General features: G+C 39.2%; 1 protein-coding gene and 1 long non-coding RNA gene across 17 annotated transcripts in view; both read left to right on the top strand.

Annotated features, from left to right (window-relative positions):
- Positions 1 to 18,307, top strand: part of UTRN (utrophin) — a 535,632-nt gene that overhangs the window by 99,410 nt on the left and 417,915 nt on the right. For all 16 annotated transcript variants that reach the window (XM_085024297.1, XM_085024293.1, XM_085024287.1 and 13 more), the window contains one exon: positions 13,402 to 13,463. In XM_085024297.1, the coding sequence (XP_084880423.1) occupies positions 13,402 to 13,463 (62 nt within the window). The remainder of the gene's footprint in view (positions 1 to 13,401; positions 13,464 to 18,307) is intronic.
- LOC146405963 (uncharacterized) lies at positions 3,174 to 10,946 on the top strand. Its single transcript, XR_014845194.1, has 2 exons — positions 3,174 to 7,816; positions 9,505 to 10,946. It is a non-coding gene; the product is annotated as an uncharacterized LOC146405963 (long non-coding RNA).

The following is an 18,307-nucleotide window of genomic DNA, read 5'->3' as shown; positions in this document are numbered from 1 at the left end:
ATATAATTGAAGGATATTTTAATATAGATATTATCATATTGCTCCAGGAAACGTGTAATAATTTACATATCTACCAGCCCAAAGCCAGCTTCCCTGTTCCTTACAGTGTCACATGTCAGCTGGGTCTCAGGGGTCAAGTTCACTTATCTTGCTTCAGGCCTCATTTCCCCCAGCTCCTCTGGTAGCTTGCTTTAATGCTGTGGAATATGCCTTTAACATTATCAATTCAAGCCCTCATTCAAATACAGCTTATTCCTTGAATTCTTCTCTGATCGCACCTTCATCAAAAACAATTATTTTTCCTGGGAATTTATAAAGGTACCTGTACCTAATAGACTGGTTGTAATTGTCCATCTGTCATTTATATGCTTGTCTCACACCCGTCTCCCAGCTCTTTACATACCCCCTCCTGAGAGCTTCTTGAAAGTAGCACTTGGATTTCTTTTGGGACCAATTTTGTTGGTTTGGTGCTCAGTGAATCTCACCATCTGTTTCTTTGTACAGTATTTACCACAAAATAGGTGGACGACTAATGTTCATTAAAAGGGTAGAAAAACTTTAAGTGATGAATCTAAGAAACAGTTGGAAATATTTCCAGTTCTTATTGTCTCTTTTTTGGACCAAAAATGGACAAAACCAATTTGGTCATGTACAGCCATTAAGTTTTGCTTAATTTTATTTTTAAAAAATTTTATGGCTGCACCCATGGTGTATGGAAGTTCTTGGGCCAAGGACTGAATGTGGCAGTGCTGGACCCTTTAACCCACTGCTCTGGGCCAGGAATTGAACCTGCGTTTCCACAGGGACCTGAGTCACGGCAGTCAGACTCTTAACCCACTGCACCACAGCGGGAACTCCTATTTTTGCTTTATTTTTGCTCCTTAAAAGTAGGGTGTGAAGGATATTCACTGTCCTGCTATCAAGACAGGACATTATAAGCAAGGCAGTCTTCAAACTGAACCTACCTTATGCACATCAGCATTCATTAAACAATCATTATCAACAAGTGGGATCAGAAATGGTTCATACAGCCTGGTTTATGAGCTTGATAAGCCACAGCTATGTGTCCTTTTGAAGGATATGGTTTTAGTTGCAGGAGATGCAGCAATATTCTAAAGCTGTGCAATGCAGTGCAAAGGCTGCTGTGACTAGTTGGAAATAGGTTTGACATACTCACAAGATTTAAGACTTAGGAAGAGAAAAAGAATGTAAGATACCAGTAGTTTTAACAATATTGAGTATATTTTGAAATGATAGTATTTTGGATATATTGGGTTCAATAACACATATTACCAAAATCATTTTTACTTATTTACTATGGCTTTTAGAAAAGAAAAATTTCTTTTAGAAAAGAATGTATATTTCCATTGACAGTACTGTTTTAGAGAGAAGGTGTAGTTAGCCTTATAGACAGCATTGGGTAACTAGAATCCTCCCACCTAATGGCTTAAGGGATCTAGCCTCTTTGACTTGGTAGATTTTTATTGTTTAATCTATGGTGGGACATGACTATAAAATATTTTGGCCAATTCACATTCATTGAATAACACTAAATTCACCAGTGGGAGTTTGTTTCTAACTTTCTAATTATGCCAGTTCTCAAGCCACAGTGAAAGCACGTTTCTCACATTCATTAAATTAATTAGCAAAGTCTCTGGTGTTAATGGCGACAAAGATAATTGATGCTTTTGCAGTGGCCACCTCTGGAGTTTAGCTGTTCTAATTAAATTATAGCTCACCATCTCTGGAGTATTATCCTGGCTTGGGACAACTGTGAGTCCCTAAAGTGGTTTGCACACTGGAATATGTGTGTCCCCTTGTGGCCAGCTTTTCCAGTGTTTAAGCAACCTGAGGAGATATCTTAGGTACCTGCCTTCTCCTTTCCCATCTTTTCTTTCTCTGTACAAGAGAAAGATGTACCTCACACCCCCCTACCTCCCCTAAATCTTACTTTGTTGCAGCAAACAAGGGAGCAATTTAAGAATGGAAAGCAAAGAACACTTTTTAAAGAATTGTTAAAGTAATCAGTGACTTCTTGCATCTGGGGCAATGCTTTGTGCCCACCACCTCCCATCCATCCATCCATCCATCCATCATCCATCCATCCAGGAATGAGAATCCGGGAGTGAGATATTTCCCTGGAGCTACATATGAACTGGCTTTTTTAAATTAATTAATTAATTAATTAATTTATTTATTTATTTATTTTTGCGTTTTCGGGCCACACCTGGGGCATATGGAAGATCCAAGCTAGGGGTCTAGTTGGAACTGCGGTTGCTGGCCTAAACCACAGCCACAGCAACGTGGGATCTGAGCCACGTCTGTGACCTACACCACAGCTCACGGCAATACCATATCCATAACCTACTGAGCGAGGCCAGGAATCAAACCTGCATCTTCCTGGATACTAGCTAGGTTGTTACCACTGAGAGTCACAATGGGAACTCCCTGAACGTATTCTTTTTTTTTTTTTTTTTTTTAGTTTTTTTGTCTTTTTGTGTTTTTAGGGTCACACCCAGGGCATATAGAAGTTCCCAGGCCAGGGGTCAAATTGGAGCTGTAGCCGCTGGCCTATGCCATAGCCCTAGCAATACCAGATTCAAGCCGGGTCTGCGAACTACACCACAGCTCACAGCAATACTGGATCCTTAACCCACTGAGCAAAGCAAGGGATTGGACCTGTGTCCTCATGGATGCCATTTGTGTTCCTTTTGTTTGAGCCACAACAGGAACTCCTGAATGTGGTTTTTAAATAGAAAACTGAAGTCAGAGTTCCCATGTCAGAAATTACGTCTGATTTAGCTGATTAGTTTGACAGTGAGGACCAGTTTTGCCAGTTAGGTAATAGAGGAGACTTTTCCTATTAATCGAATGCTCTAGGTGTGGAGCTCCTTGACAATGTCCTGGGAGTTACATCGTTTTAACTATTTAAATTTATTGTAAATATTAGTGGTCAACTTAAAAATCTCTTGAAAATTCTTGTAGAGGTTCACAAGTGAAAAATGTTTGAAGCCTTCGACTTAATGCTAATGCAAACATGATATACACTTTCTATGTTGAAATTTTTTAAAGAATGTTCTAGTCATTATAGAGGAGGTTTTAAGAGAAAGAAAAGATGCAAAAAGACACTCCAGAAGAAAAATGATAAAAAGAGACATACTCACATGGCATTTGGGTTGCTTCAGGGTGACTAGGGCCTGTGAGGCCAGACTATGGCTGAAAATTCCAAAATGGTGACTTAAGCCAAGACAGGTCTAGGGAAGGGTGGTGGAAAAAATCAAGGGAGGCAGGATGGAGTGAGGTTTATATGTTCAAAAAAGTGAAGTGGGCTAAAGAAGGATGAACAGCAGAAAAGGAGGGGAAAAGTCCCAGGCCTATGAGTCTCCAAATGATGGAATGTAGGCAGGGTGGCTGGCAGCATGGCATTGCACAGCTCTAGAATATTGCTGCATTTCCTGCAACTAAAGCCTTCATATCCTTCAAAAGGATGCATAGCTGTGGCTTATCAAGCTCATGAAACAGACTATATGAACTATTTCTGAGCCTACTTGCAAATAATAATTGTTTAATGAATGCTGATGTGCATATGGTAGGTTCAGTCTGAAGACTGTCTTGCTTATAACTCTTATATCAGGACAATGGATATCCTTCACACCCTACTTTTAGGGAGCAAAAATAAAGCAAAAGTAGAAGTACTGGCTATGGCGTAGTTGGTTAAGAATCTACTTGCACAAGATCAGGTCCCTATGGAGGCAGAGGTTTGATCCCTGGCCTGGCACACTGGATTAAAGGATCCAGCATTGCCTCAGCTGTGGCTCAGATTCAATCCCTGGCCCAAGAACTTCCATATGCCCTGAGTGTGACCGTAATATTTAAGCTGGCGTGCATGGGTAGTTGTTGTCTAGGTCTTCATCTGTCTTTGTATAGATCCTGACACACAGAACTCAACTGAAGTAGTTTTGAGGAGGGAAGCCAAAGTGTATTGCCATGCCTTTTAACTCATTGAAGTTGTTGGCTTTGAACTGTTAACATTGGCGTCTTCACTGCTCACTTACTGATTAGTCACTGCTCCCTGTTTTTCACTATATATATGTTTTTATCTGAGTGATGACCCAGAATCACATTTGTAGTAATTATAACTGTATGGTATACATTTAAAGGTTTTCTATACCAGTTTTATAGAAGATAATTGCATTCCTAAGTGGGAATGTGGGAAGACATTTGGACACTTAAAGTATTGATTTTTTTTTTAATATTTTTCTTCAAATTTTTTTGTCCAAGAAGTGCTATTTCTTAGATTTTTTTTATTGTTGTATCATAGGGATTTATGAAGACTCTAAAAGAAATATAAAAGAATTTCTGAGATTCCTCCTAATATGGTGAAAATAATAAAAATAAAGGAATTAAAAATATAAAAATACTATATGAGTATTTAACAGTCTTGAAAGGACATATTTTTGCTCCTGTTTTGGAAAGTAGAACTTGTCATGACCAAGTCTGAGGTCAGATCACTGGCATTTTTTTATATTCAAAAGAAATTTTTCTGCATTCTCCTGGAAACTCATGTGCATGAATTTTCTATATCTAGAGATATATGTTTATGAAGTTTTTTCGTGGAGTTTTATAGACAGTTTGTAGAACAAAATAAATCTTTTATTTCACAGGAATAAAGTGAAGAGTCAAATTTCACAGGAACTTTTTTTATACGTCTAATTTTTGTCAATGACTAAGAAAGAATTTTCTATTGGCTTTTCATGACAGTGACTCATCATCTTTATGACTCATACATCTTCCCCTAAATAACCTCTCCTTGTTCTATGACATTTCCAGTGATTTTAATAAAACTATTTTGCTCCCAGGACAAAAGTTCAAAGTGAAGTGGTAAAGTTTACAATGTCTGACCCCATAAATGGAATCCTTGTTCTTCTGCATTTGTAACACATATAATATGGTTATGTCTAAGATGTCAAAGAGTTTCTCCAGAAGGTATTTCTGTAGGAAAGGTTTCAAACAATGACTGATGCCTGTAAGTCTTTTACGGACCCTCTTCATTTCAGTTTAGCAGCTCTAAAAAAGTGAAAATAGGAAAACATTTCCCCTCTGTATTCCTCTGCATTCATTAAAAAGTATGAGGAGCTAACTCAGCAAGGAGAAAGTAGGTAAGAAGTTACTAACTCTAAAATTAGATGACGGGCAGGAATTAATAGTTATATCTAGTTCTGAAAATAATTCTTTGAGGAATAAATGAATCATTCCACAATAATGTATGGATTAAATGCAAAAGTGCTGTCTCTGAAGCCCGGCTCCATTGGAGTAGCATGCTGTTGAATTGGGGCTAATTCAGGAAGTCTTCAGGATATCTCAGAGTTTGGGCGGGGGGTTGTTTGGTAGTTTTTGCATTTCCAAAATGCAGCCTTATGGTCTGCATCAAATCATGAAAGACATGCAAATACAAACCATGACCTACCACTTCACATTTCCTAAGATGCTTGTAATAGTAATAATTTAAAAAGGAAAATAAGTATTAGGGAGGATGTGGAGAATTTGAAACCCATGTTCATTGCTGGTGGGAGTGTAGAATAGTGCATCTGCAGTGGAAAACAGTTTAGCAGTTCCTCAGACTCTAAACATAGAATTACCATATGACTCAGCGAGTCCACTGCTAGATCCAAAGAAATTGAAAGGAAGGCCTGGAACAGACAGTAGTATGCCAGTTTTTATTGTAGCATTATTCACAGTAGCCAAATGGTAGAAACATACCAAGTGTCTATCAACAGGTGAATGGATAAAATAATGTGGCATATGCATTCAATGGACTATTCGCCATGAAAAAGAAAGCAGTTCTGACACATGCTACAATATGGATGAACCTTGAAAACATTATGCTAGTGAAATAAGCCAGACACAAAAGGATAGATATTGCATGATTTCACTTCCATGAAATATCAGAAGGGGCAAATACATAGAGATAGAAACTTTTTTAGAGGTTACCAGGGCCTCGGGAGGAGGGGGAAGGCAGTGTTATTGCTTAATGGTTACAGAGTTTCTGTTTTGGTGGGTGGAAAAATTTTGGAAATAGTGGCCGTGGTTGCACAACATTGCAAATTAAATCAGTGCCACTGAAATGTACACTTTAATATGGTTCAAATATCAGTTTCCATGTTATATACATATATTTGCCGCAGTTTAAAACATTAATAATTTAATATACTAAATATTTAATATACTAATGAATCACATACATTAAATGGTGACTTCTATGGCATGTGAATTGTCTCTGAGTAAAACTGATACCAGTCTTGAGAAGGAGTATTGGATGATGAGACATGGGTTTTTGACTTGATTTATGGCACCAACTAACTTCTGATATGTCTGGTCTCAGGATGGGGTTCGCTTGTTTAGGTGCCCATCCTGTTCTTATACACTCTAATTCTCTGACAGTAAGGTGGGTAGTTTTGGTGGATTTAGGTTGGTTCTTAGTTGGAACAAACATTTTTCCCCTGGTGCTAAAAATGCTGAAAATGCTTTATACAGTCCAGGTGAGACTGTGGACTTTCTGGAATCTAACGGCTCCAGAACTGTGATGAATTTGGAAGCAGAGTGAATGAGTTACATGCTAGCAAAGCATGTGTTTGCTTAAAAAGGTTGATTTTCAGATAGTCTGTGTTTTCTTCAAGAACATTTTTTGAGCATATCTTCCTAAGTCTGTACAGTGTAAAAAGTTTTCAGGATCGAACACTTTCCAAAGTTTGGATTATTTTAGAACATTGTTTTGACGTCATTAAACATTACAGCCCGTGTGTTTTCTCATAGGTACACAATTATATTAAATGTGCTCTTTGTGGTCAGGTATCAAGTCTTGAGGGTAGTGTAGCATTTCCTCATGTCTCACTGTGTCTAGAATGCCCTTCTCCCCAGCTTTGCCCGAATCAGACTTCGTCTGTGCTTCAAGACATATTTTAACTGCCCCTTTGCCCCACGAAAATCTCTTTGACCTCCTTGGTCTCTTGGAAGTGCATTGAACACAGGCTCAGGAGTCAGTCACGCTTGGTGCTGTTTGTGACTATGTCGCTTGCTAGGTGGGTGATGCTGGGTGATTTATTTAACTTTGTTCATGGGTCTCAGGCTTCTCCTTTGATAAGTGGAGTTGTTTTCCTTTTCCTTCTCAATCCATCCATCTCCATTTCTCTCAGAGAGGCTGGCAACGTGTTTTTTGCTTTTTAAAGAGTGAAGCCAAAGTCAAGATTGATTGATTGGTTGATTGAAGATGTCCTAAACATTTATTTTTGTTTACTTATGTTTGTTTGCTTTACTTCTTATAGAAAGGACTTAAATTTTAAAAAGTGCCTGAGTTTTTAAAGCTGTAGAGTTGTCCCTTGGGGAAAATCAATTTTAAATGCAGTTTTTAGCTTTAATCACTTCAAAGTATAAATGTGATAAACTTACAGAAATAGCATTTGAAATGTTAATTATCTGAAGTTCTCATACTCTTAGGTAATTTTGACAGTTTTGAAAATGTATTTTAATTATATTAATTAATTAATTTGGCCGTGCCTGTTGCATATGGAAGTTCCCAGGCCAAGCATTGAACCCAAGCCACAGCAGTGATAATGCTGAGCCCTTAAGGCTAGGCCACCATATTTTTAATTTGAAGGTTTTTCCTAGGTCTTCTGAGACTGTAAGATAATTTTTTTTTTTCACTTTTTTTTAGGGCTGCACCTCAGGCATATGGAGGTCCCCAGGCTAGGGGTTGAATCGGAACAGTAGCCACCAGCCTATGCCACAGCCACAGCCACAGCAACACCAGATCCCAGCTGTGTCTACGACCTACACCACAGCTCACGGCAACACTGTACCCTTAATGCACTGAGCAAGGCTGGGGATCGAACCTTTGTCCTCATGGATGTTAGTCAGGTTGTTAACCACTGAGCTACAATAGGAACTCCATGTAAGATTAAAGAATTAAAAATTTTTTAAAATTGAATTCAATTGTATTAAAATGAAAGTTTTTTGTTTCTGATAGGATTAGTTTAACAAGTGACTTTATTGATTCATTGACTGAAATATTGTTGAGGTACAATATCATGCTAGATAGCAGATTTTGAAACAAACTCAGGCAGTTTAAGTTCTCTTCTTGAGAGCAGCCTGTATCCTCTTGTCTCTGTTTCTTTGTCTACCTATTTATAGTATTTTATAGGTTATTACAAATGTTTATATGTTTCCACATGACATATTGATGCATCTGTTTGAATAAATGAATTGTTGTTCAGAAAGTACAGACTGGGGATGAGAAAACAAGGGAGGAAGAAGACATGACTGCTGCTTAGTGGGACATGAGTGGGGGATTGATTCACATACAGCATCCAGAAAAAGAAGTGGGAGTATGGTCTATGGTGCTTTCATTGCTTCTGAAAGAATTCTCTTTTGCTAATGAGAAGCTGCTTTCCAGGATGTGTAAAATTTTGTGAAAGAGACTTCAATAAGGTCAATCCAAGTTTGAAATCATCCAACAAGATATTTCTTTCTTTAGGTATAAAGCCTAGGGATTTCTCTTCCCAGTAGCTGCCTTTTTTGAAACTCAGGTAATCACCAGCTGGTTGGCACTTTTCAGTTGCTTTGAAAGTTGTGCTTCAAATATCATGCTTTCTCTCTAATTGTAGTGGAGTTTGAATGGTGGTGTATGTGTTTCTAAGACTTGTGTGTTTCTATGGCGAAAACAGCTAATTTCTCTACCATATTTCCAGGTGAAGATTTAAATTGAGATTTGTTTCCAGGTTCTGCTAGAAGAATTTTTGATTTGCATTCGAGCTAGCGAAGTGAAAAAAATTTAAACTATCTTTCTTCAAGATTTACCAGGCAGTTTAGTTGATGTTTCTTGCTTCACTTCTCTTACCCATCACAGAAATAAAATTCCACGCTAGGCAGCGGCCCTTGGATCTGTGCAAGCCTGTCAAAGGCATTTTAAGACGAGCAAAATATTTAGAAGAAGAATTCGGAAAATCAGCCTTAAGGGATTTAACACATTTTTCTTCTCCTAATTCAGTCCCGTGTTTGTCCCCCTAATGGAGAAAGGTCATTAATGGGTAAGATTTACTAAGCCAAAAAATGCTTCTAGGAACTTTTTTTTTTTCCCCCCTAAACCCAAATCTAAAGAAAACACTTATTTGGAAACCTGAAAGAAAATATTTAGAGTGTAAATTATACTCAGTCACTTAATACATGTATAAATAATTCGGTTATATCTAAATTTGTGTTGTGTGCTTAAACACTTTTACTTTGGAAAAATTAAAGTAACTCATTGGCTTGATAATGGAGAGTTGAACAAATTTGAGACTTTTGAAATTCAGTATAAATTTCTACGAAGGTAAAAGGATTGATAAGACTAGCATGATTTAGGAGTTCCCGTCGTGGCTCAGTGGTTAATGAATCCGACTAAGAACTATGAGGTTGCGGGTTCAATCCCTGGCCTTGCTTTGTGGGTTAAGGATCCAGTGTTGCCGTGAGCTGTGGTGTAGGTTGCAGATGCGGCTTGGATCCCGTGTTGCTGTGGCTCTGGCATAGGCCGGTGGCTACAGCTCCAATTCGACTCCTAGCCTGGGAACCTCCATATGCTTCGGGAGCGGCCCAAGAAATAGCAAAAAGACAAAAAAAAAAAAAAAAAAGACTAGCATGATTTAGAATTTTATTTGTCCTGCTATCACCTTGTAACATATTTTTGCCTCCCCGAAACAGAGACCTGGGCCAAGGTTGTTAGCTTAATTTTTGTGGTTTGGAGGGCAGTTCTATACAAGTTAAGTGCTGCAAATTTGTTACATTTGAAAAACTGAAAAGTTGCAGGTTAATTCCTTTTTTTTTTACTGAATTCCTGGTAGAAAATAGGAGGTGTGTGTGTGTGTGTGTGTGTGTGTGTGTGTGTGTGTGTGAGAGAGAGAGAGAGAAGGGAAATGTGAAACAATGGCTTATAGAGCTGTGAATCCCTTCCCCCTCCTTTAACTGTACTAAGAAAATGAATAAAGAAGAGTGTTTATAAATTTTGAAGTAGTTTTAAAGTTTGGATGCAAGATAATTTATCTTTTATGAGCCAGTATGTTATTTCATACTAGTAACTTAGTTTTTTTGGTTAGTTTGTTTGCTTTTTAGGGCCCGGGCATATAGAAGTTCCCAGGCTAGGGATTGAATCAGAGCTATAGCTGCTGGCTTATGCCACAGCCACAGCCACACCAGATCTGAGCCGAGTCTGCGACCTTCGCCACAGTTCATGGCAATGCCGCAATGCCAGACCCCCAACCCACTGAGTAAGGCCAGGGGTCGAACCCTCATTCTCATGGATAATAGTGCACAGCGGGAACTCCCATACTAGTAACTTAGACTCATATTCAGACTTTGATTTGACCATAAGATGAAGACTATTATATAAACATTGCCTTATTAATTTTTACAAACATCTCTGTATGATGGAAACCTATTTTTAAAATTTGATCTCATTCTATATGTGATAAAATTCAAGGTTCTTATGTATCATTTTGATAAAGTGACAGGTACTCTTTATTCACACTATCTCTGCAGAGGAATGCATGTAGTATTAGATATTTCAACATGTTTTTGAAAATAAGGAGGTTAAATACTCAGAAAAGAGGTTAAGAAAAAATTGTGATTGCCAAGGGGAAGGGGGAGGGAGTGGGATGGATTGGGAGCTTGGGGTTAATAGATGCAAACTATTGTTTTTGGAATGAATTAGCAATGAGATCCTGCTGTGTAGCACTGAGAACTGTCTAGCCACTTATGATGGAGCATGATAATGGGAGAAAAAGAATGTATACATGTGTGTATAACTGGGTCATCATGCTGTACAGTAGAAAAAAAATTGTATGGGGGAAATAACAATTAAAAAAATTTAAAAAAAAAGAAAAAATGAAACGTAGAAGTGCAGTAAAAAGAAAATAAAATGTATTTCTTAGAATTTCCCCTATTTTAGGATAAAACATTCTTAAATTGTATAAATTGTATGGAGTTAAGAGAATTTAATATTTATGGCCTTTATATATATATTTTTTTGTTCATTGCAAAATAATTGGACTTTCCAAGTGCTCTGAATGCTGATATTTGATATTAAATTCATATTGGTGGGGCTGGCAGTGTGCTGCGGGCTGACTTCTCTTCCTGCCTTGTATACTGTGGGTAGTCTCAGCTCTGTCTCTCAGGCTGTAATGCTCAAGGCTGGGAGGTTCAGAGTCTCCTCTCCGTTGATAAGTGGCTTATATGTGGTATTGATCAGATGGTAGGAAGCCTGAAATTGAGGCTGATGCTGACTGTGTTGTCGTTTGTGGAAGGAAGCCCCCCTCTTAGCGCAGTTAATGACGCGAAGTTTCTTAGCAGAATTGTTTTTCACTCCATTGCAGCCTGGGTGTCTCAGAGTCAGTCTCCAATTACCTTTATGGATCTATAGAGGCTGCACTCTTTTTCTGAAGCTGCTGCTATTTTTATTCCTGGAGTGACCTTTTATTTACAAACTCTCTTTCCAGAAGGGAGTAAAACCAAAAGATACCTCTCATTTGGTGACGTGGTGGGTGAGCTTCTAATTATGTTATTAGGGGCAGTTGAGGAGGTCTGGAAGGAAGACAGCCCTTTGACATTGATGCATGGAGGGCAGAGCACACTTGGGCCTTCTCTGTTATTATTTTGCTGCCGTCATGCGGGAATTAGCCTAGAAGTATGGATGGTAGTGGAACAAGCAGTGTGTATAGGTACAGATAGAGCTGCAGCGTTGTGTGCTGTGCCAAATACTCCTTAGGCAGCTTTCAGAACTACTCAGAGACTGTTCACATGCTGCTTTGTAGGATTTAACTCTTGCTAGTTTTAATAGAGAATTGGCGAGCAGTTGAAGAGGATATGATTAGAGGTAACAGAAAGGGTAACACGGATATTTACCTGTCACACATATACTGTAAGAATAATTATGACTATAACAATGGAGAGTTCAATGCCAGCTCTTTGCCAGGTGTTTTCACTTATGTTCACGCATCCTCACAATGCCCTTGCAAATATCATTTATTCCCATTTTGACATGGCCCATTTAGTTATTTGGCTACACTCGTGGCATGTGGGAGTTCCCAGGCCAGGGACTGAACCCGTGACCATCTCGAGTCCTTAACCGCTAAGCCACCAGGGAACTCTGACATGGCTCCTTTTTTCTTTCTTTCTTTTTTACAGCTGCACCTGGGGCATCAGGAAGTTCCTGGACTAGGGGTTGAATTGGAGCTGCAGCTGTGACCTACATCACAGCCACAGCAACACCGGATCCCGAGTTGCATCTATGACCTACACTGCAGCTTGCAGCAGTGCTAGATCCTTAACCCACTGAGTGAGGCCAGGGATTGAACCTGCATCCTTACAAAGACGTCGGGTTCTTAACCCACTGAGCCACAAGGGGAACTCCAGACATGGCTTCTTTATATTTAACTAAATCACCCTGCCCATCTCCAAAAAGTTGGGGATGCTTTAGTTTTTTTTTTTTGTTTTGTTTTTGTTTTTTTTGCTTTTTAGAGCTTCACCATGGCATATGAAAGTTCCTAGGCTAAGGGTCGAAGGGGAGCTACAGCTGCTGGCTACTCCACAACCACAGCAACGCCAGATCCCTGACCCACTGAGCTAGGCCAGGGATTGAACCTGCATCCTCATGGATACTCGTCATTTCCACTGAGCCACAATGGGAACTCCCAAGGATGCTTTAGTTTTTTAATGCCAATTTTTATTTGTGTGGCTTAGAAAGTGAATTTGTGATCCAAACCAAAATCAGTCTTTTTCAAAAAAATTACTCTGATTTCTCTGCTTGTGAAATATTTAGATTGCTTTGATGGACCATTCAAACTTTGTCATGTCAATTGTACAACATGAAGACAGGATGCAGAATTGACTATAAACCTTAGAGTAGTTTTTTTTCTGGAAGGTGTAGAACTTGAAGGTGTAGAAAAGGAGGGAAATCATGACTCTCTTAGTTTTTAAAGGATAGCTTTGATTTTTGTCCTGAACATGCTATAACATCTTTATCATGCTGAAATTATACTTAAAATGCAACAGAAAGTATTGTGTATTATACTTGGAGAGTAAGGTCCTGATTCTTTTCTCCCAAACGTGGGTTTAATGGCTGGTGGCGGGAATGCCGAGGTGAGGGTGAGAAAGCCAGCTCCCTGGGAGATGCCCGAGCGGCCCGCTGCTGCAGGCATTCCTTAGCCAGCTCCATCCATGCCATCCTCTTTGTCATTAGCTGTGGAACATGGTGCATCATGAACTCTATTAATGGGACAAATGAAAACTCTCCAGGATGGAGATGATCTTATTAGCATCCTGATAAAGGTACAAACTCTCATACTTTCCCCTTCTCTCTCCTTTTCCTTCCCACAGATGAACACAATGACGTGCAGAAGAAAACCTTTACCAAATGGATAAATGCCCGATTTTCAAAGGTAACGGAGCCTTTCAAAAACTGTGGTGACTCAGATGCCTCATTCTGGTTGGTGGAGTTTGGGTGGCAGTGTAGTGAATTTTCTCCATGAAATGAGATCGAACAGAAATCTTCTCAGTTTGCAGATACAATTTATTTTCCTTTATTCTCTGTATAACATATTTAAGTGGAAATTCTGGTTTAAACAGTTCATGGTATAAACATTCACATAGTAAACACCTCTTTATTTTTACCTAGCTTTCTCTGGATACCAGGCTGACAGTGTCTGGTTTGCCCTCTGTGAATTCTGGGTACCTTTAGGGAATAATATCTCTTTGGGAAAATTTTGTCTTCCCTTAGCCAAAAAGACTATGACTTCATTTTTGCCTGGTTAAAATCAAATTGGTATCATTCAGGCGGCCTTTTTACCTTGTGCAGAAATGTTTAGAAAGTGTCATACTCACGGGATATGGCTAATAATGCTTATCTGCCCTGTGTTTCTTTTTCTTTTCTTTTTTTTGTCTTTTGTCTTTTTAGGGCCACACCTGCGGCATGTGGAGGTTCCAAGACTAGGGGTCTATTCGGAGCTGTAGCTGCCGACCTACACCACAGCTCACGGCAACACTGGATCCTTAACCCACTGAGCAAGGCCAGGGATCAAACCTGAAACTTCATGGTTCCTAGTCGGATTCGCTAACCACTGCGCCATGACGGGAACTCCTTTTTTTGTTTTTTTAATGGCCGAACTCTTGGCATATGGAAGTTCCCAGGCCAGGGATTGAACCCGAACCTTCATAGTGACCTGAGCCACTGCAGTTGGAGTCTTATCCCACTGCACCACAGTGGAAACTCCTGCCCTGTGGTTCTCTTCTTGTGAACCTCCTCACTTCATCAAATCTGTTCTTTCTCAGCACGTCTAACCACTGGGAACATAATGTTTCGATCAATATATATATTTTTTAAGGGGCAGAGAATGCTGAATAGAGAAATTGATCGTGCTATTTTTATACTTGTTCTGATATAATTATCCATTGGTTTTATTGGAGTTGGAATTTTGTCCTCTAAATCTGAGATGGGAGGAGAATTTTCAGGTGAATGGATTATAGGACTATACTACAGGAAGATAAAAAAATCAAGGTTTCTCAAAGAAACTCTGTTATGGTATTTTAAATTTAAAATTTTTGGAATTTCCATCATAGCTCAGCAAAAATGAATCTAACTAGTAACCATGAGGACACAGGTTCGATCCCTGGCCTTGCTCAATGGGTTAAGGATCCTGTGTTGCTGTGAGCTGTGGTGTAGGTCGTAGATGCAGCTTGGATGTGGTGTTGCTGCAGCTGTGGTGTAAGCTGGCAGCTACAGCTCCGATTCGACCCCTAGCCTGGGAACCTCCATATGCTGTGGGTGTGACCCTAAAAAGACAAAAAAGAAATTTCAAAAATTTCAAATGTTTCTGTTTGAGAAGGTTGCAGAGGTCAGGAAAATAAACATTGGTATTTCTCTGAGGCAAACTGCGAATGTTTCAAGGATTCCTTTCTGGAGCAGTGCTGTTTAAAAATTGTTCCACTTCCCACTGTTTACAGTTGATTATTTGATTGCAGTGTATTTTATTTGCAAGTTTTTGTGAGGGATATTTTATCTTGCCTCTGAGAATGTTAGGAATGTGAACACTGCCTAACTGTGACAGAAAGGTCAAGAAAAAGAAGTGCATGCATAATTGGTGGTTTTAGGTTTGGAATATTCCAAAGCCAGACACAGGTGTTTTTCGGTAAATTTTTGCTTTGTTAAAGAGGCACAGGTAACATCTGGATGCTTTGAATTCAATATCATTCAAAACTTTTGAAGCACCCATCTTCATGTGACCAGATTCTGTGCAATGTAGTTTTAGGGACTAAGAGTGTGTGGATCCGAGGTCCAAAGGTCTCATGAATGCTCAGTTGTGCAACAGTATCCATCCTGGCTATTATCGAGGATAATGTGGTCATTTTCTAGATATAGCAAGTCAGGCAGACCTAGTTTTTAGCAGCTTCGTTAGTCTTTGGGGAAGAATTACCTTAGAACTGATTGTGAAGATCAATTTGGAAGCTTCATAGTCTTGGAAGACCTATGTTTAGAGAACATTTGAAACTAGGTGAATTATTTTGTTCCTGTTTATGAGAATGGAAGGAGGTTCACAGTATAATAAGACATGAAAGGGGGGAAGAAGTAGGACACTAAAGATGATAGTTGAGACGGAATAATTGAAAATATTTAGCCTTATCAGAATTGCCAGGAATTTGGCTCAGATGAGACATGACCTTGACAGCACGTGATAGACTGTTGAACTGGAGTATCACCCAGGAGAGTTGAGTCATTTTGGAGTCTACAGCCATTACTCACACGTATAAGGTCAGAGCCTTGAACCCAGCGCACCTCTAGTCCTTCTTCACTCCGAGCTTTAAAAATCTCCTCACTACAGTTATTCTCCTTTGTCTTCTTTTCCACTGGACAGTTCTCAGTATCTGTCGATCATTTGGGTGAGGTACCAACTGAATTCTCTCAAGAAGGATCTCAGTATTTATCATGGGTCATTGACATCCTTAAAAAAAAGACCTGAATGCAAAGTCCAGTAGTACTAGCAGAGTTTATTTGGTGAATATGACATTTAAATGTATAGATGTATAATGTATATATTATTTTGTAATATTAAATGAGGGCTTTAAACCTCATGTAAATTCTTTGCCCCAGGAAGTTAGTAATTATCGCCAAGACAATGAAGAGACCACTTAATGTTATCATTTTTAGTAACAGGTCCAGTTATGTACCTGACACAGAAGCTAAATGATTGATAATTTTTTAAGAAAAATTTTTATTAAGGCCACTATTAGTTTTTTTTTTTTTTTCTCCAAGAACAGTTTTTTATTAAGGCCACTATAAAAAGCTTGTTTTGTTTGGAGAAAAATATCAAAAATAGAGCTGAGCCTGGAAACATTTCCTTTCAGATTATTTCTCATAAGAAATCAAAGTCTAGAAGGAATTTGGATGAGGCTAGGACAAATCTATTAAAGGAATTGTGACTATTTGGGTATAAAGAGAAGGAGTGGCAGTGATACTAAATTTCAATCACATTTTTTTCTTTCCCCTGGCTTTTTTTTTTTTCCTCCCCTTTTTAGGGCCACACCTGCAGCATATGGAGGTTCCCAGGCTAGGGGTCTGTCTAATCAGAGCTACAACTGCTGGCCTACACCACAGCCACAGCAACATGGGATCTGAGCCATGTCTGTGACCTACACCACAGCTCATGGCAACGCTGGATCCTTAACCCACTGATGGAGGCCAGGGATTGAACGCGAGTCGTCATGGATACTAGCTGGGTTCATTACCACTGAGCCATGGCGGAAACGCCTTTCCTCTGGCTTTTTAATTTTGAAAGTAGGTTTCTTCCACAGCGGTAATTGGGAAAAAGAATTACAGTTCTAAGCTGGGAGATTTCCATAAACTCCCCTCAGACTCTTGCTGCGTTGGGGTAAGTTTATATTTGGGCATGGTATCACTAAGTGACAAAGGCTAGCAAGAGAAAAAAAAAATTCCTATTGAAGAGAACACATTTTAACTCCTTTCTTTTTCATCCATGAACTTTGATGGACTTTAAAATGTAATTATTGGAGTTCCCGTCGTGGCGCAGTGGTTAACGAATCCGACTAGGAACCATGAGGTTGCGGGTTCGTTCCCTGGCCTTGCTCACTGGGTTAAGGATCCGGCGTTGCCGCGTGAGGTGTGGTGTAGGTTTCAGACGCGGCTTGGATCCCGCGTTGCTATGGCTCTGGCGTAGGCCAGCGGCTACATCTCCGATTCGACCCCTAGCCTGGGAACCTGCATATACCGCAAGAGCGGCCCAGGCAATGGCAAAAAGAGAATAAATAAATAAATAAATAAAAATTTTAAAAAATAATGTAATTATTGATTGAGTTTTCTTCTGTGCAGCATGAATCCCTCTACAGAGCAGTAGTACCTTTGTGCTGAGAAATCCGAACAGAACCTGATGGCATCTTCTGTCATTTAGGAATTTGTTTTAAATTCCTTCCCTGGACATCTTCTTCTTGGACTCCCACCCCCACCCCAGCCCAAGTCTCAAACACCAATCTTGTTGATTCTAGTACCATAGACATTCAACATTGTCCATTTTTCTCCATCTGTACTTACTCCTTCTTTTGCAAAATGTTATCTGAGTTAGGAGTACTTGTGAAAGGCTTTAAGTTCGGTACAAAAATTAGTGGGAGTCATTTCAGCACAGCCGTCTTGGTTGGTTATCTGCCTTGTGTTATCTTTGAGCTACTGTCAAATGATCCTTAACCAGAAAAATGCAAAGTAGCTGGAATGCAATCAATTATTTCCCCTTACATGGACTTGTTTTTACATCTTTTGTAAATTTTTTTCAACTTTCCTTTATTGCATATCAGCATGTGGTTTTTTGAATTTTTCTTTGAACCAATTGTAACACCTTACTGGTTCCTTAATTAACTAAAGTCTTTAACATACTTTAGTATTACATTTGCACAGAGTCATGACTTTACCATTTGTGGAATATTATCCCTGAACACAGGGACCACTGTTATAATCTGCCCATGGTTCTTCCTTTCCACAATTCATTGTATCCTTCTCCTTCCTTCCATTTTCTACAGAGAGAGTAGCTGAAATGTGTCTTTTCAGGACGATCTTTCTTCAGTGGCTGCCCGTTGTTCTTACTTGGCTTTCAAAACTCTAAATGGTTGCCCCCTCCAATCTACTCCCAGTTTCACTTCACTTTGGCTCCTCATTATATTCTCACCAGTGCAGTGGGCTTTCTCATGTCTTTCATTCTTGCTCCTTCCTCCACCTTTGCCCAGC

Source organism: Sus scrofa, chromosome 1 (assembly GCF_054392235.1).
Source record: "Sus scrofa isolate SSC_HxYL_T2T_F1_AM1 chromosome 1, Sscrofa_HxYL_maternal_Yorkshire_Landrace_v2.0, whole genome shotgun sequence".
NCBI classification, from domain to species: Eukaryota; Metazoa; Chordata; class Mammalia; order Artiodactyla; family Suidae; genus Sus; species Sus scrofa.
Note: the sequence above shows the minus strand (reverse complement) of the source record. Positions and strands in the feature narration are given on the sequence as shown.